Raw genomic sequence first — 20110 nt, 5'->3', positions numbered from 1 at the left:
AAATCATTTGACCATATTTGCAAGAGTTTTGTCTATAATGTTTTTACTTTAGGGGGATACTGATCAAAACTCTTTTGAAATAGTTATTCCCCAGTGGAGAGAATTTTAACCTCTTGCATTTTGATATTATTGGTTACAATTAATAATAGTCTGTCATCTATGAACAAATTTTGATGCTTACCTGAAGATGATGCTTATTAAGCTACAGGCCAGAGTCTGTGTATTCAACAGAGATAGTTTCAAAAGCCTCATGGAAAGAATTGTACCCAATATTTCAAAGTACTAATACTTGAAAGAATAGACTCATGATGAGTAGACTTCTGCTTAGACAACTTTTAGACCTAAACATTGGACTGAGTTAGAATTTCTAAAAGTCTTTCAGGCCAGAAATGGAAAGTTTCATGAAAGCAGACTGCTAAGTCAAGGCTTATTTGAACAATAATTAGTTATCATAGGACTGAATCAACACAGAATGGAAAAAGGAATACAGAAGGAAATTTCTTTTCCTATTTGTTTGGAATATTATTGACATTGGTTTTTTTAAATGTTCTGTTTTCTGGATATATGAGGAAGCTCTTTTTCTTTTTAAGCTATATGTAACCCACACAATTTAGTAGACTCTCATTTCTTTTTTTTTTTTTTTTTTTTGAGACAGAGTCTCGCTTAGTCGCCCAGGCTGGAGTGCAATGGCCCGATCTCGGCTCACTGCAAGCTCCGCCTCCCGGGTTCACGCCATTCTCCTGCCTCAGCCTCCCGAGTTGCTGGGACTACAGGCGCCCGCCGCCTCGCCCGGCTAATTTTTTGCATTTTTAGTAGAAGCGGGGTTTCAATGGTCTCGATCTCCTGACCTTGTGATCCGCCCGCCTCGGCCTCCCAAAGTGCTGGGATTACAGGCGTGAGCCACCGCGCCCGGCCGACTCTCATTTCTTAAACAAATATGAAACATTTCAAAATAATATTTGATTCTGACTTCCTCAGAATTCAGAAACTCTTAGTAATTTCCTAAATTTTCTTGACAGTATAGTTATTTGCATTCCGAATAAGAATGTATTCCTGTTAAACAGGATATAATCGTACAAACTGATTGTGCAACCAAGGCCTTACCTGGAGGTATATTTGAGAATGATGTTCATCTAATAAAATATCACTACCACTTTGAAGAAAAAAATATTGGCTGTACTCCTGAAGCCAATGCTTACAAAGCCCTCCCAGAAAAACGAACCTAGTACCTGGAGCAGAAGGTTTCAGCCTTTTATGTGGCAAGGAAGATCACTTACATGTGGGAATACAATTTTGGTGACCTCGAGAAGGAGGAACTTACCAAAATGATGATGATGGTGAAGTTTCTTGGGCATCGTTTAGTAATCTTGGGTTGGCAAAAATAGAGACCTTTAAAAGTATTAAGTGATGGCAAAACCCGCAATTACTTTTGTAACAACCTAATAGAATCTGAGATTCCCTAAAAAAATTTCCAGACAAAAAATAATTTTGTGGTCTTCGTAAAACAAACTTAAGGAGGATATCTGGTTAATTAATAATGTTGCGGCCGGGCGTGGTGGCTCACGCCTGTAATACAGCACTTTGGGAGGCCAAAGCAGCCGGATCACGAGGTCAAGAGATAGAGACCATGCTGGCCAACATGGTGAAACCCTGTCTGTACTAAAAATACAAAAATTAGCTGGGTGTGGTGGCACACACCTGTAATCCCAGTACTTGGAGGCTGAGGCAGGGGAATTGCTTGAACCCAGGAGGCGGCGGTTGCAGTGAGCTGAGATCGTGCCACTGCACTCCAGCTTGGCGACAGAGCGAGACTCAGTCTCAAAAAAAAAAAAAAAAAAAAAACTTGCTCCAGTTATATAATGAATCATCCCAAACCTAATGAGATCAAATACATTTTTTTGTGGTAAATAAAAATTATCTTTGAGGCCAGACTCTGGCTCATGCCTGGAATGCTAACACTTTGGGAGGTGGAGGAGGGCGGACTTGCTTGAACCCAGGAGTTTGAGACTAGCCTGGGCAACATGATGAAACCCTGTCTTTACAAAAAATACAAAAATTAGGTGGGCATGGTGCTGTGTGCCTGTAGTTCCCAGCTACTTGGGCAGCTGAACCAGAATAATTGCTTGAGCCTGGTAGGTAGAGGCTGCAGTAAGCTGTGATTGTGCCATTGCACTCCAACATGGGTGACAGCAAGATCCTGTCTTGAAAAAAAAATTATCTTCGAGATTACGAAGATTACTAGAATGCCCTGACTTGTATATCCTTCTGAGTTATCTGCACTTTTCATTGTTTTACACGATTTTACAACTTTGCAAGTTGAAGAAAACTAATAATAATGTAAGTAATGATTCTTGCCCATAGAAATGCAAATAAGTTTAGTCCTGATCAAGAGCAACTAATCATTGGCCTGTATATCTCACACAACTTTTCTATTTATAAATTCATTCCAGCCTTCATGACTGTTGACATATGTCTGTATCCTTTCCATTCTTGTTTGAATTGTTATAACAGCTTAGTAGTTCTCCCATTAATTAATAAGTTGAATAAAATCTTTGGCACATATTTATTTTATATTTCTAAATGTTATAACCCAACCCTTATAAAACTATCTTTTAACATGTATCATACTGTATTCTCCAAAGTATTTCATTATATTAATTTATCTATATATTTTTCTTACTCCATAGATGCTTATAGCTTAAAGCTCTTTTGCTTGGATCAGTAAACTTCCAGAGTAAACAAATCTTATTGTTTACAATTCTTAGATTGGGCAGTGCACCTTATCACTTAAGCATTTCAAACCATGGTACGAAAATTCCCTTCCTTCCTTCCTTCCTTCCTTCCTTCCTTCCTTCCTTCCTTCCTTCCTTCCTTCCTTCCTTCCTCCCTCCCTCCCTCCCTCCCTCCCTCCCTTCCTTCCTTCCTCCCCTTCCTCCCCTTCCTTCCCTTCCTTCCCTTCCTCCCTTTCTTTTTTTTTTGAGACGGAGTTTCTCGTCACCCAGGCTAGAGTGCAATGGCACAATCTCTGCTCACTGTAACCTCTGCCTCTGGGGTTTAAGTGATTCTCCTGCCTCAGCCTCCTGAGTATCTGGGATTACAGGTACCCACCACCACGCCCGGTTAATTTTGGTACTTTTAGTAGAGACGAGATTTCACTATGTTGGCTAGGCTGGTCTAAAACTCCTGACCTCAGGTGATCCACCCCCTCAGCCTTCCGAAGTGCTGGGATTACAGCCGTGAGCCACCACACCTGGACCCCAATTCTCATTTTTGAGGAGAGTTTGTAATTAGTTTGTCACCTCCCAAAATGTCTTCTTTTACTTTTTCTTTTGTGAAAGGTGCTATAGCAGAGTGGTCAAGAATTCCCATCTTAGAATCAGACTGCCTAGACTTGAATACCAGTTCAGCCACTAAGTAGTTCCATGTTCTTAACTACTATGAGCTTCAGATTTCTTACAAGCAAAATGAGGATTTATGTAAAGAGTTGATATATATAAAATGCTTAGAAGAATGATTGCTATTCAATTAATAATTATTTTAATATATCAAAATCCTCATGGATAAAAAGAAACAACAAAACTGTATATATACAGTTTTAATATGCATGTATATGCATACATAAACACATGTATACATATACACATTATGTGATTCTCCTGCCTCAGCTTCCCAAGTAGCTGGGATTACAGGTGCCCGCCACCATGTGATGGTATACACATGTATATGTATATGTTTAATAAACATAACATATAGCATGTTTGTTTTATATATATATATAAAACACACATATACATATATATACATACACACATACATATTCACACACACACATATATATATAAGTGATATGGATAAAAATATTGTTTTTTCTGTATCATTTACCAAGAGGAAATCATCAACTCTTTTTCTTCCCAGGGCAATCAGTAGAAATTCTTTCATACAATACAGCTTAGGGAGCATCATTATTGTTTTGGATTTCTCCAGAAGATTTAATTTCTGTCAGTGACATGAGATTTCCTATTACAAACCTCCAAGGGTATCTTCCCTCTTTGTCTTAAATTCTTTTTTTGCCTGTTGTTAATATTATTACTTTGAGTTTTGAACCTATCAGTTGCCTTGAGGCTGCAAAGCATAAGTTGTCACCTTCAGATTTGGATACAGTCTCTCTGAAAATATCTTCATTTATTTTATAAATACAGAAGAGCACGATTTATTTTCATTCTCTTCCAACTTTAAGTCACATTTTCCAACCCTCTATCCTCTTGAATAAGGTTTTTTACCCAAATATGAAACTTCAGGGATTCCTATTTGATACATTTTAGTCTTTATTAGGAAGATGTCTTATTTCTTTGATGATACAGTACATATTGAGGTATATTATAATAGTTAAGATGCTTTTTAGTTGTGGACAACAGTAATCTCTATTAGTTTATTGGCTCATGTAACCAAGAAGTGAAGCAGTCTGTATAGTTCAAGAAAGGCTTGAATGAGTGGTTCACAAAACATTACTGGGACCCAGTATCTCTTTTAAACTTCCGGTTCTCAGGATTGTTTCTTATTGCCAGTTCCATCATGGGAGGCATTCCATTCACGTTCCCAAGATGTAATTCTTGGGGTTGTATATTTCCTCATTCATGTTCAGCAGGAAAGAGAGAATCTGTGTCCCCCAGTAGTTTAATTAAAATCTAAGAGATGAAATCCACTGGCTCTGACTGCTTTGAATTACATGATCCTTGAACTAATGATTGTGGCTAGGTGAAATGGATATGTTGATTATACAGTTTTTTTTTTTTTTTTTTTTCTTTTGAGACAGAGTCTCGCTTAGTCGCCCAGGCTGGAGTGCAATGGCCCGATCTCGGCTCACTGCAAGCTCCGCCTCCCGGGTTCACGCCATTCTCCTGCCTCAGCCTCCCGAGTAGCTGGGACTACAGGCGCCCGCCGCCTCGCCTGGCTAATTTTTTGCATTTTTAGTAGAGACGGGGTTTCACCGTGTTAGCCAGGATGGTCTCGATCTCCTGACCTCGTGATCCGCCCGCCTCGGCCTCCCAAAGTGCTGGGATTACAGGCGTGAGCCACCGCGCCCGGCCTGATTATACAGTATTAAGCCAACTTACCCTGGAGGTTTAGTCAATTCCACCCAAACTACATGACTGGGAAATGTGGTACAGTGCTAGGAAGAGGGAATGGAAAATGACTGCTGGAGAGACAACAAACAAATGTCAATTACAAGAGGCATTTCTCAAGTCTCTATCTCCTGAAATAGCAAACTGATTAATTTTGCAATAAGTAGCAATGAGCTCATTAGTAATTACTGAACAGTCAGTACCTTGACCAGGTTTCACTTTTTGATTACTAGAAGTAGATAACTGAGTTAGGAAGGTAAAGACGTAATTTTTAAAAAGCTACTCTTCAGTTAGGCTGTGAACTCTTTTTTTTTTTTTTTGAGACAGAGTCTCGCTCTGTCACCCGGGCTGAAGTGCAGTAGTACAATCACAGCTCACTGCAACCTCAACCTCCTGGACTCAAGTGATTCTTCCACCTCAGCCTCCCAAGTAGCTGGGACTACAGGCATGTGCCACAACATCTGGCTAATTTTTGTATTTTTCAGTAGAGATGGGGTTTTGCCATGTTGCCTAGGCTGGTCTCAAACTCCTGGGTTCAAGACATCTGCCCACCTCAGCCTCCCAAAGTGCTGGTATTACAGGCATGAGCCACTGCACCCAGGCCCTAGACTGAACTTTTTATGGGGGAACAACCTGTTCGTATTTGTATTCTGAGCACTGAGCATAGTGTTTGGTACCTTGGAAGAATTCTGCAAATATTTAATTCGTAATTTACAAAGTTTATAAAAATTTCCTCATATATGTCATCTGCTGTACTAAAAATAATACTCTGTTGTCAGATACAGGATAATTATTATTTCCATTTTATAGATGAGAACTGAAGCTTAAATTTTAAGGAACTTGTCCGAATTATTAACTGGTGACGTAAGGGCTTATATCCCAGTTTTCTGTCTTTAAGTTACAAGATTTTAACATTATCCCACATTGCTTCACATGCCTCAGATTGTGACCAGCTGCGGGAAACTAATTTTTCTTTTTAATAGGTAATAAGGTGCTCCCTTTTGATATTAATTTTACATAGGTAAAACTTGCGAAAGTAAGCCAAATAATATATATAGATATTCCAAATGACTGTTCTTACATAGAGGTCTTCTGACACACTGACAACACACCAGGTCATTCAGAACCAGTGGGACTCATTAATAAAGTTAGTGTTAGAGAAGCATTCAAAGTTAACATAACTTCTTTAGAAGCATCAAGGCCTTTCTTTTCATGACTTTGTTACCTATTTCTTCCTTTTCATTCTACTGTATAGACAGATGCACAGTCTGAAGAACAACATTATACTCTTTGATACATTGCTAATTGTCATTTGTCACAGGAAACATAAACATGTGAGTCTACTTACAAAACTGAACATCTGTCAAAAAACCAATTACTATTTACAAAGGACTATTAAATACCAGCTAATAGTTAATCAATGGGAAAGTCTTTGCTGACGCTGTATGAGGACATCCAGTTAGAACAGTTTTACAATCATTCTCAACTAGTTCCTCCAAAGAATTAAACCCTAATAATTAATGTATCTCCTATGCATCTAGAATGGTATTAGTTATGTACAATCCTTGGGAGAACTGAAAAATGGGTCACTCAAACAATTTTTGATGTACTAATATTAACTTTAGCTCCTGGAGGCATGTCTAGACTTGCCTTGTGCCAGAAAGGCATTCACTGTCCTGAACGGAGAGATCCAGGCCTGGCAGGACTCACCAGTGCTGACTAAAAAGCCCTTGGGCCTTGAATAAACATCAGTGGCAGCCAAGCAGTAGCTGCCATGAGCCTAGCGTGATAATGGCCATAGGGAGAGACTTCTTCTGCTTGAGGAAAGGAGAAGGAAAAGTAAAGAGGACTTTGTCTTGCAACCTGGTAAAATAAACACCAAGAAGACTCCTAAAGCCTCCCATCCCAGGCTCTAGCTCTTGGACAGCATTTCTAAACCCACCTCGGGCCAGAAGGGGACCTGCTACACTGAAAAAAAAAAAAAAGACCTAGTCTTGGCAGGATTCCTTACCTGCTGACTAAAGATCCCTTGGTCTTTCAGTAAACAGCAGCAACAGCCAGAAAATAGCTGCCACAGGCCTTGGGCAAGACCCAGTACTGTACTGGTTTTAGGAGTGACCCAACATAGTACCAGTGGTCATGGTCACAAGACTGCTTGCATTAACCTTTCCCCAACTCCAGGCAGTTCAGCGCGAAGAGGGAAACTCGGCTTGTTTGGGGGAAAGTAAGGGAAAAAAATAAGACTCTGCCTGGTAATCTAGGGAATTCTCCTGGATCTTATTTAAGACCACCACGGCAGTACCTCTATAAGAGTCAGAGCACCTCTGCAAGAGTCACAACATTACTAGGCTTGGGGTGCCCCCTAATGCACACATGGCCTCAGTGACCAGATTTAGATAACAGCATTTAATTCCCTTTGAGTATTTGCAAAGCCTTCCCAAGAAGAATGGGTACAAATAAGCCCAGACTTCAAAGATTAGAATAAATATTCAGATATCGATGAACAGCCACAAGCATGAAAACCATCCACAAAAGCATGGCTTTGCTAAATGAACTAAGTAAGGAAGGCACCAGTGACCAAGTATGTAGTGACAGAGATATGTGACCTTTTAGACAGAGATTAGAAATCGCTGTTTTGAGGAAGCTCAACAAAATGAAAGATAACACAGAGAATGAATTCTGAATCATAACAGATACATTTAACAAAGAGACTGAAATAATTAAAAACAATCAAGCAGAAATTCTGGAGCTGAAAATTGAATTGAGAAACTGAAGAATACACCAGAGTCTTTCAACAGCATAACTGATTAAGCAGAAAAAAATTAGTAAGCTTGAAGACAGGTTATTTGAAAATACAGTCAGAATAGTCAAAAGAAAAAAGAATAAAAAATAATGAAGCACGCCTATAGGATCTAGAAAATAGCCTCAAAGGGCAATAAGAGTTATTGGCCTTAAAGAAAAGGTAGAGAGAGAGAGAGAGAGAGGTGTGTGTGTGTGTGTGTGTGTGTGTGTGTGTGTGTGTGAGAGAGGGAGAGCGAGAGAGAGAGAGAGAGAGAGAGAGAGAGAGCAGGGTAGAAAGGTTATTCAAAGAGTATTAACAAAGATCTTTCAAAACATAGAGAAAGACATCAATATTCAAGTACATGAAGGCTATAGAACACTAAGCAGATTTAACCCAAAGAAGACCACCTCAAGACATTTAATAATCAAGCTCCCAAAGATCAAGGATAAAGAAAGGATCCTAAAAGCATCAAGAGAAAAATAACAGATAACATATAAAGGAACTCCAATATATCTGGCAGCAGATTTCTCAGTGGAAACCTTACAGGCTAGGAGAGAGTGGCATGGTAAATTTTAAACTGCTGAAGGAAAAAACCTTTTATCCTACAAAATTATATCCCGTGAAAATATCCTTCAAACATTAAGGAGAAATAAAGACTTTCCCAGATAAACAAAAGCTGAGGGGTTTCATCAACAGCAGACCTATTTTACATGAAATGCTAAAGGGAGTTCTTCAATCTGAAAGAAAAGAATATTAAAGAGAAATAAGAAATCATCTGAAGGCCCCAAACTCTCTGGTAACAGTAAATACACACACCAAATACAGAATATGATAACACTGTTAAGTGTGATGTATATATTACTCATTTCATATCTTGAGTAGGACCACTAAGAGATGATCTAAAAAATAGTAACTACAGGCATGGTGGCTCATGCCTGTGATCTAGCGCCTAGACAGGGCAACGTGGGTGGATTGCTTGAGCCCAGGAGTTTGAGACAAGCCTGGGCAAAATAGTGAAACCCTGTCTTTACAAAAAATACAAAAATCAGTTGGTCATGGTGTTGCGTGCCTGTAGTCCCAGCTACTTGGGAGACTGGGATGTGAGGATTGATTTAGCCCAAGAGGCCGAGGCTGCACTTAGCCGTGATTATACCATCACTCTCCAGCCTGGGCAATACAGTGAGACCCTGTCTCAACAACAACAACAAAAAAACCTACAACTTTTTGAGACATAGTATTATAAAATATAGATAGAAAAAATAAAAAGTTTAAAAGTAGGGGGATGAATTTAAAGTGTAGAGTTTTTATCAGTTGTCTCCTTGCTCTTAACTCCTAGCAATCAGAGTTAAGTTGTCATTGGTTTAAAATAATGGGTTATAAGATAGTATTTGCAAGGCTCATGGTAACCTCAAGCCAAAAAATCTATAATAGTTCCACAAAAAATAAAAAGCAAGAAATTAAAACATACCACCAGAGAAAATCACTTTCACAAAAAGAAAGACAGGAAGGAAGGAAGAGAGGAGCACAAAGAACCAGAAAAAAACAAAACAAATAATAAAATGGCAGTAGTAAGTCCCTACTTATCAATAATAACACTGAATGTAAATTAACTTAACTTTCCAATCAAAAGACACAGAATGGCTGAATGGATTGGAAAACAAGACCTAACAATCTGTTGTTTACAAGAAATACACTTCACTTATAAAAACACACACAGACTAAATAAAGGGATGGAAAAAGATACTCCATGCAAGTGGAAACCCAAAGAGTAGCAGTAGCTATACATATATCAGAAAAAATAGATTTTAAGACAAACACTATAAAAAGAGACAAGGAAGGTCATTTTATAATGACAAAGGGATCAATTCAGCAAGAGGATATGACAATTGTAAACATATATGCAACCAACACTAGAGCATCCAGACATATAAAACAAATATTATTAGAACTAAAGAGAGAGACAGACCCTAATATACCAATAGCTTGAGATTTCAACACCCCACTTTAAACATTGAACAGATTCTCCAAACAGAAAATTAATAAAGAAACATTGAGGCTGGGTGTGGTGGCTCAGGACTATAATTCCAGCACTTTGGGAGGCCAAGACAGGTGGATTGCTTGAGGTCCAGGAGTTTGAGACCAGCCTGGCCAACATGGTGAAACCCCGTCTCTACTAAATATACAAAAATTAGCTGGGCATGGTGGCATGTGCCTGTAATCCCAGCTACTCGGGAGGCTGAGGCAGGAGAATCGCTTGAACCTTGGAGGTAGAGGTTGCAGTGAGCCAAGAATGCCCTGCTGCACTCTAGCTTGGGCAACAAAGCAAGACTCTGTCTTTAAAAAAAAAAAAAAAAAGAAACACTGGACTTAATCTCTATTACAGATCAAATAAATCTAATAGATACTTATAGAATATTTCATCCAATGGCTGCAGAATACACATTCTTCTCCTCAGAACATGAATCATTCTCAAGGACAGATGATATGTTACGCCACAAAACAAGTCTTTACAATTTCAAAACTCTGAAATAATATATATCTTATCTAACCTACAACAGAATAAAACCAGTAATCAATAAAAAAAAAACTTTGGAAATGATACAAACATATGGAAATTAAACAATATGCTCCTGAATGACCAGTGGGTCACTGAAGACATTAAGAAGCAAATTAAAAATTTCTTGAAGCAAATGAATATGGAAACACAAAACACCAAAACCTATGGGATAGGCAAAACAGTACTAAGAGGAAAGTTTATATTAATAAGCACCTACATCAAAAAAGTAGAAAAACTACAAATAAACAACCTAACGACACATGATAAAGAACTAGAAAAGCTAGAGAAAATCAAGCCTAAAATTAGTACAAGAAAAGAAATAAAGATCAGAGTAGCAACAAATGAAATTAAAACAAACAAAAAATAATACGAAAGATCAACAAAATGAAAAGTTTTTTTTTAGGAAAGATAAACAAAATTGCCAAATCTTCAGCCAGACAAAGAAGAAAAGAGAGAATACCCAAATAAATGAAATCAGAGATGAAAAAGGAGACATCACAATTATACCACAAAAATTCAAAGAATCATTACAGACTACTATGAGCAACTATATGCCAATAAGTTGGAAAACCTAGAAGTAATGGATAAATTCCTAGATGCATACAACCTGCCAAGATTGAACCATGAAGAAATCCAAAACCTGAATACAGCAGTAAGTAATGAGATTGAAGCCATAATAAGTCTCCCAGCAAAGAAAAGAACCAATAGTTTCACCGCTGAAGTCTACAAAATATTTAAAGAAGAACCGATACCAATCCTACTCAAACTATTCTGAAAAACAGAGAAGGAAGGAATACTTCTATACTCATTCTACAAGGTCGGTATTACCCTGCTATTAAAACCAGACAAAGACACATCAAAAAAAGAAAACTATAGGCCAATATCTGATTAACATTGATGTAAAAATCCTCAACAAAATGCTAGTACACCAAATTCAGCAACATATTAAAAACATCATGCATCATGACCAAGTGGGATTCATCTCAGGGATGGCAGGATGGTTCAACATATGCAAATCAATCAATGTGATACATCATATCTGCAGAATGAATGACAAAAGCCATATGATCATTTCACTTGATGCTGAAAAAGCATTTGACGAAATTCAATTGCTTCATGATAAAAACCCTAAAAAAACTGGATATGGAAGGAACATTCCTCAACATGATAAAAGCTATATGCAACAGACCCACATCTAGTATCATACTGAATGTGGAAAAACTGAAAGCCTTTTCTCTAAGATCTGGAACATGACAAAGATGCTTACTTTTACTGGTAAGGGCTGGTCTCGAACTCTTGACCTTAGGTGATCCAACCTCCTTGGCCTACCAAAGTGCTGGGATTACATGCGTGATGCACCACGCCTGGCCAATTAGTAGCATTTCTATATGCCAACAGTGAACAATATGAAAAAGAAATTAAGAAGGTAATCCCATTTATAATAGCTACAAAGAAAACACATAGGAATAAATTTAACCAAAGAAGTAAAAGATTTCTATGATGAAGTATAAAACATTTTTGCAAGAAACTGAAGTGGACACACACAAAAAGGAAAGACATTCCTTGTTCATGGATTGGAAGAATCAATATTGTTAAAATGTCCATACTTCCCAAAGCAATCTATGAACTCAATGCAATCCCTATCAAAATACCTTCATGGAAACAGAAAAAATAATCATAACATTTATACAGAACCACAAAAGACCCAGAACAACCAAAGCTATCCTGAGCAAAAATAAAAACAAAACTAGAGGAATCATGCTACCTGACTTAAAATTATACTACAGAGCTATAGTAGCTGAAAAAGCATTTTCATCATGGAACTAAAAACAGACACATAGATCAATGGAATAGAATAGAGAACCTACAAACAAATCCATGTATGGACAGTGAGCTCATTTTGACAAAGGGGTTAAGAACATACATTGGGGAAAGGACAGTCTCTTCAATAAACGGTGCGGGGAAAACTGGATATCCTTATGCAGATGATTAAAACTAGATACCTATCTCTTGCCATATATAAAAATCAAATCAAAATGGATTAAAGACTTACATACTTAAATCTATGACTTGAAACTATGAAACTACTAAAAGAAAACATTGGGAAACTCACCAGGACATTGGACTAGGCAAAGGTTTCTTCAGTAATACCCCATAAACACAGGTAACCAATGAAAAAACAAACAAATGGGATCATATCAAGTTAAAAAGCTTCTGTATAGCAAAGGAAACAATCAAGAAAGTGAAGAGAACGCAACAAATGGGAGAAAATATTTGCAAACTATGCATCTGAGAAGGAATTAGTAACCAGACTATATAAACAACTCCATAGGAAAAAACATACAACAATTCAATTTAAAAATGGGTAAAAGAGCTGAATAGATGTTTCTCAAAGGAAGACATACAAATGGTAAACAAGTACATGAAAAGGTGCTCATCATTATTGATCATCAGATAAATGCAAATCAAAACTATAATGAGATATAATCTCTTCCCAGTTAATATGGGTTTTATCCAAAAGACAGGCAATAATGAATGCTGGTGAGGATGCGGAGAAAGGGGAACACTTGTACGCTACTGGTGGGAATGTAAATTGGTACAGCCACTAAGCAGAATAGTATGGAGGTTCTTCAAAAAACTAAAGACAGAACTACATATGATCCAGCAATGCCTCTACTAGGTATATATCCAAAAGAAAGGAAATCAGTATATTGAAGAGATATCTGCACTTCTATGTGTACTGCAGCATTATCAACCTGAGTGTCCATCACCAGATGAATAAACAAAATGGGGTACATATATACAATGGAGTACTGATTAGCTATAAAAAAGAATGAGATCCTGTCATTCGCAACAACATGGAAACCGTAGGACACTGTTAAATGAAATAAGCCAGGCACAGAAAGACAAACTTTGCATGTTCTCACTTATCTGTGGGAGCTAAAACTTAAAACAACTGAACTCACGGAGATAAAGATGGTAGAATGATGGTTACCAGAGGGTGGAGAGGGTGGGGAGGGGGAGTGGGAAATGGGGATGATTAATGGGTACCTCAAAATATAGTTAGATACAATGGATAAGTTCTGACAGCACAACAGGGTGATTACAATCAGCAATAATTTGTTGTACATTTTAGAATAAATTAGGGAATACAATTGGAATGTTTGTAACACAAAGAAATGATGAATGCTTGAAGTGATGGATACCCATTTACCCTGATGTGATTATTATCCATTGTATACCTGTATCAAAATGTCTCACATGCCCCATAAATATATCCACTACTATGTACCCCACAAAATTAAAATTTTTAAAAAGTCTTCATTTGGTAGTATCTTCTAAGAGACTATGGATGCTAAGTTGTTGGTTTTCTTCTCTCCAAATTTTGGGTGTTTTGGTTCCTAAGTATTTAAAGCCTTTATTATTTCTTTTTCTTCTCTGTCCCTCTCAGTTTATATCCATATTAGGGACTTAGATCAGTTTTTTTTTTTTTTTTTTTTTTTTTTACATCCAATGTCTAAATTATCAGTGTTTAATGATTTTTATGTCTCAGTTTAATCTTTTACAACCTGGCATTTTTTGCAAGCTATCATTGAGCCAGTGACTGAATAAACAAATATGCACCTAAAAAGTTTACTTATGATGAGGAATCACAGAATTTATATTAAAATTCAACTCTGCAAATGGTTGTAATGAGAGCCCAATGAATGAAGAAAAAAAAGATATGCAAAATCATGAGAAAAAATAGGAAGGTTAATACAAATCAACTATTTGCTTGACCAATCTGTCTAGATTTTAGGACTCAAAGTGATTCTCTTAAGAGGTAATTTTAAGCCAGGCAATTTATTTAAAGCTATCTGATGAAATTGGTAAGACAAAAATAACTTCTGAGCAATGAATTTCTTGCTAGTCATTTGAGAAAAGTGCATTGTCACAAATGACAGAATCTTAATGATAGCAGAATACTTTAGTCACAGGAGAAACTCTATTAAATTCCTTGATGGATATACTCAATGGCACTTACACTTTCACAAGAAAGCAATGCTGAAAATCCATCAGAATAAAACAACACATCTTCCATATGTTACAGCCTATCTCCAAGGACAGGAAGCAGAATACATATTTGGAAAATCATTAATGCAAAAGCCTCTTGTCTTACCCGTTCATCTGTTGAATGATGGGAATAACTGATGAGACCAGGGATGGGCTGTTCACCGTGTGCCATGACAACAGCAGGACTGGTGTAGAATGGATGCTTCTAATGCACAACACATAACAACTATGAATATAGTGACAGGAAAACATGAAACTATACAAACAAAATGACTAAAAAGGAAAAAAGGTAAAAACAAATGGAAAAATGAAATGCTAACATTTTCCAAATGTAGAATGACAGAATCAGCTTAGATTTTAAATGCCATAAGCTTCTCTCCTAAGATTGAAATTTATGGCACTTCTTACTCTTTTAATTCAGAGTAAAGGAAAAAGAATATATAATGATTTAAAAATGCACCTATTTCACCAATTAGTTTCATTAAAAAAACACACAAAACTTAAATACTTACTAGCCTTAAGTAAGCACTTACTGGGTCACTGAATGGATACTTCAAAAGGATTTCTTGATGATTCTAATCTATATGTTGTTAAAAAAATACCTCACTATGCTCATAGCCAAAATAACTGGATAATCCATAAAACTCTGAGAATTACTTCATATAGCAATTAAATTTTCAATCTTTATGCTCTTAATGAAAAATCATAATCTCCAGAATTGATATACTACTTTCTGAAGATATTAAGGCATACTAGGTGGACTTTAGTAGGTATGAAGAATAAACCATGTTCTATAACTTTAAGACAGTTAAATTTACTCAAGTAACTCATGGTAGTATATTTACCCGTGGAGTTGTCCAAAGAGAATTTGTAATACTTTGGTATTGTCCTAATATTTATTACTTTATTAAATTAAAGATGCAAATATATCCATTTCCTATCTTTGCCACTAGGGTAATTTGTGTCAAGCAATATTTGAATAAGTTATTAGTTAAGAAAAATTCAACAATTGCTGAAAAGCTTTGTCCCTTTAAAAATCTTTATTAATCTTTCCCAACTCATTTCTTGAATCATCTAAGGTCTTTTACCTTCAGTTTTCTGTTCCTTCAAGAATTTGTGAAGTTTTGATATTTTGAATATATAAACATTATATATTTAATATGTCCACAAAAATGACATCTCCAAAGAGTTCTAAAATGTCACATTGTATATCATTGTAGCTATTACTTCAATAGGCAACAGCTCATCAGTAATGCCTCAGAACTCAGAATAAATTTCAGTGCCTTCAAGGAATCTATATCAAGGAGGAAACATAGTAGTGAAGTGTCATGGACATCCCAGTTATTTTTTTAGGGTTCTCTGAAGAAGTATTAAATGTAGGGAGGGATGTGATGGAAAACAGATGAAACCAGTACATTTACCTGTGGGTCCTTTAGGCCTCTTGAGTATCTCTCATTAGGCTTACCTTGGCAGCAATGGCTGCTGCAGTTATATGTGATGAGGAACTATCTTCTGTTGAAGCAACACCACTGTCTTTCTTCTCTTCTTCCTCTTCCTCACATTGAACCCCTTTGTCTTCTGTCTGTTTATGGGGGCTGGTAGTAGGAGGAGGGGAAAGAGGGGGTGGTGGGGAAGGCAAATCTTCTAGTTCATCATGCACCTCCTTTACTTTTACAATGGCATCACGTAAAAGGTCAATGGCATGAGGTAGAGCTGGCAGTATGAATTGAAAGCATTCCTGTATGCAAGAGAAAGAAAAAAAATTAAGATGAAGCACTTTTGTAATTATATAAGATGGTGGCAATCAAATTGTTTTGTGATTTTGGATCTGCATTTTCCTCCATCAATCTCAAGAATGAATCATATGTAAAACATTGTCTTAGCAATATGCCATGAAGTAAGTATAACATATATTACAGTATTCTCCATGAGCTAAGGAACTACAGTGCTATAAAAACATACACTCTGCTGACTGTTCCTTTTGCCATGCAAAAGCTCCTTAGTTTAATTAGGTCCCAGCTATTTATCTTTGTTTTTATTGCGATTGCTTTTGGGTTTTTGGTCATGAACCCTTGTCTAAGCCAATGTCTAGAAGTGTTTTTCCAATGTTATCTTCTACAGTTCTTATAGTTTCAGGTCTTAGGTTTAAGTACTTAATCCATCTTGAGTTGATTTTTGTATAAGGTGAGAGTTGAGGATCAAGTTTCATTCTCCTACATAGGGCCAGCCAATTATCCCAGCACCATTTGTTGAAAAGGGTGTCCTTTCCCTACTTTATGTTTTTGTTTGCTTTGTTGAAGATCAGTTGGCTGTAAGTTTTTGATTTTGCTTCTGGGTTATCTATTCTGTTCCATTGATCTATGTGCCTATTTTTACACCAGTACCATGCCGTTTTGGTGACTGTGGCCTTATAGTGTAGTTTGAAATCAGGTAACGTGATGCCTCCAGATTTGTTCTTTTTGCTTAGTCTTGCTTTGGCTATGAGGGCTCTTTTTTGGTGCCATATGAATTTTAGAATTGTTTTTCCTAACTCTGTGAAGGATGATGGTGGTATTTTGATGGGAAGTGTATTGAATTTGAAAATTGCATTTGGCAGTATGGTCATTTTCACATTCTTGATCCTGCTAATCCATGAGTATGGGATGTGTTTACATTTGTTTGTGTTGTCTATGATTTCTTTCAGCAGTGTTTTGTAATCTTCACAATCTACACATCTGACAAAGGACTGAATTCCAGAATCTACAACGAACTCAAACAAATCAGTAAGAAAAAACAAAGAAACAATCCCATCAAAAAGTGGGCTAATGACATGAACAGGCAATTCTCAAAAGAAGATATACAAATGGCCAACAAACATATGAAAAAATGTTCAACATCACTAATGATCAGGGAAATGCAAATCAAAACTGCAATGCAATACCACCTTACTCCTGCAAGAATGGCCATAATCAAATAATCAAAAAACAGTAGATGTTGGCATGGATGTGGTAAACAGGGAACACTTCTACACTGCTGGTGGGAATGTAAACTAGTGAAACAGCTATGGAAAACTGCAGAGATTCCTCAAAGAACTAAAAGTAGAACTACCATTTGATCCAGCAATCCCACTATTAGGTATCTACCCAGAGGAAAAGAAGTCATTATTCAAAAAACACACTTGCACACACGTTTATAGCAGCATAATCTACAATCGCAAAATCGTGATCAAATGCCCATCAATCAATGAGTGGATAAACTATGATACATCATAGTATACTACTCAGTCATAAAAAGGAATGAATTAACAGCATTTGCAATGACCTGGATGAGATTACAGACTATTATTCTAAGTGAAGTAACTCAGAAATGGAAAACCAAACATCGTATGTTTTCACTGACATGTAGGAGCTAAGCTATGAGGACGCAAAGGCATAGGAATGACACAATGAACTTTGGGGACTTACGGGAAAGAGTGTGGGGGGCGAGGGATAAGACAACAAATATGGTGCAATGTACACTTCTCGGGTGATGGGTGCACCAGGATCTCACAAATCACCACTAAGGAACTTACTCATGTAACCAAATACCACCTGTACCCCAATAACTTATGGAAAAATAATAAAAAAAAGATTGAGGACAGGCATGGATGGTCAGATTCAGATTCTCTTAAAAAAAAGCATGCACTGCATTTTTTAAAAAATAAAATTTCAATATACAACTTGGTAGTTTAAAGATGCATTATGGGAAAGACAGAAAAGATAGGAAAGAAGCCCAAGAGTTTGAGACTGCAGCGAGCTATGATTGTGTAACTGCATTTCAGCCAGGGTGACACAGTGAGATTCTGTCTCTAAAAATAAATAAATAAATATATTCTAAAAACTTGTATACTACCCTCTTTTCCATCCCTACCTCCCCAAGAGAAAACCTACATACTCACACACATACACATTTAATTCTTGGGTTATTTCTACAACTCTTAAATGATTTATGCAAAAATCCTGAGGAAACTAGGAGCCCTCCATTCCTTGTTCCCAACCTCCTGAGTCAAGACCATTTCTTGATGTGATTCATGCCAAACACTGAAGACACTGTTGTATTTTGGATGGGTCAAATCTACTTAATCTTTTTTTTTTTTTTTGAGACGGAGTCTCACTCTGTCGCCCAGGCTGGAGCGCAATGGCGCCATCTCGGCTCACTGCAACCTCCACCTCCCGGGTTCAAGCAATTCTCTGCCTCAGCACCCTAAGTAGCTGGAGCTGGGATTTCAGGTGCTCACCACCATGCCCGGCTAATTTTTTTGTATTTTTAATAGAGATGGGGTTTCGACATCTTGGCCAGGCTGGTCTTGAACTTCTGACCTTGTTATTGGCCCGTCTCGGCCTCCCAAAGTGCTGGGATTACAGACGTGAGCCCCAGCACCTGGCCAAATCTACTTAATCTTTAATCCAAAAGTAGAGAGAAGAAACTGGGGGCCTTCAGTGCAGAAAGTGGGCTCAGGAGGCTAAGTAAAGGAATATGAATGCTGATATCCAAGGCATTCAGGAACTTTTACACAGGTGCAAGAAACTTACATCAAAGTGGCCACAAGATTGTTTAACAGGAGACAGACAAATGAAACTCTATGTTTACTGCTAGACACCAAATCTTTGTGTGAAATCTTGAATTTATGGGGAAGGAGGGTAGCCTGTACCTGTCTGTTATTTTTCCTAATCCCGACCCCTCATTCTTGAACTGCAGGAGACTGAGCCCCTTTGGGCTTTGGTGACCCCACCACTGGGGAATGCTTATTTGAAGGTTGATATTGCTATACTGTCTACTTCTTTTCTCATCTTCTAATCATTTTTTTTTAAACACACATGCTGACTCTTTTCCTATCCCTTCTCCTTTTCTGGGGAAAATACAATGAATAAATAAATTTATTGGTACTGAAGTTGTTTAAAAAGAGGCAGGAAAGAGGTTTCATATTTTTAGTTAGAGCAGGGCAGTAGAACTAACAACCTATGTGAGAATCAGATTATTTTGTCCAGAGAGCTAAAGTTCTAACTATCATCATAAAGTATAGCTAGGTAACATCGTACAGCATGCAAAATATAAAATAAGCTTGTAAAGAGCACTACATAAAGTTAATATAATCTGCTGCTGAGGTGCTCACTATTATCTATAATATATCACCAAAAGAGAATAGGTGAGAACCTAAAAACCAGAACATAAGGCCAGATATATTTGCAGAATAGGTGGAGGTCTTTCTCTTTCACATTTGAAGTAATAGCTTAAAATCTAAGATGTAAAAAAAAAATCTTAAAAATTTTTGGAGGGTTACATAATATCGAGAAAGATGCCTAATCTTTTGGCCTATCTGTGTATGGCTCAATCAGTTTACTCGTTAAAGATTGTGTAGTAAAGAATTTAACCTTGACCGAGGAGAGGTCTGGTCTTTACACTCAGCTTCTGGGAGTTATCTCTAGGTCCTTGGAATTTCATGCCTAATAGGAATGTCTTTGTTGCCTATGGACTTTGGGCACCAGAGACAGTCTAACAATGTTAGACTGCAGTTCAGGAATGAGGGGAAGGGCTACCCTTCCTCTCTCCCTATTAATTCAAGATTTCACACAAAGC

The 20110-nt window shown here is 37.2% G+C and overlaps 1 protein-coding gene across 44 annotated transcripts in view; it reads right to left on the bottom strand.

Moving 5' to 3' along the window:
* The window catches only part of GPHN (gephyrin), a 734620-nt gene that overhangs the window by 252883 nt on the left and 461627 nt on the right, over nucleotides 1-20110 (bottom strand). For 29 of the 44 annotated variants that reach the window (XM_073997563.1, XM_073997564.1, XM_073997566.1 and 26 more), the window contains one exon: nucleotides 15981-16253. In XM_073997563.1, coding sequence (XP_073853664.1) covers nucleotides 15981-16253 — 273 coding nt within the window. Of the gene's footprint in view, nucleotides 1-14621; nucleotides 14721-15980; nucleotides 16254-20110 lie in introns of all 44 variants that reach the window. The other 15 variants (XM_073997568.1, XM_045397540.2, XM_015454295.3 and 12 more) reach the window with 1 other exon arrangement.

The sequence above is a fragment of the Macaca fascicularis genome, chromosome 7 (genome assembly GCF_037993035.2).
Source record: "Macaca fascicularis isolate 582-1 chromosome 7, T2T-MFA8v1.1".
Lineage (NCBI taxonomy): Eukaryota > Metazoa > Chordata > Mammalia > Primates > Cercopithecidae > Macaca > Macaca fascicularis.
This window is presented reverse-complemented; position numbering and strand designations above follow the sequence as displayed.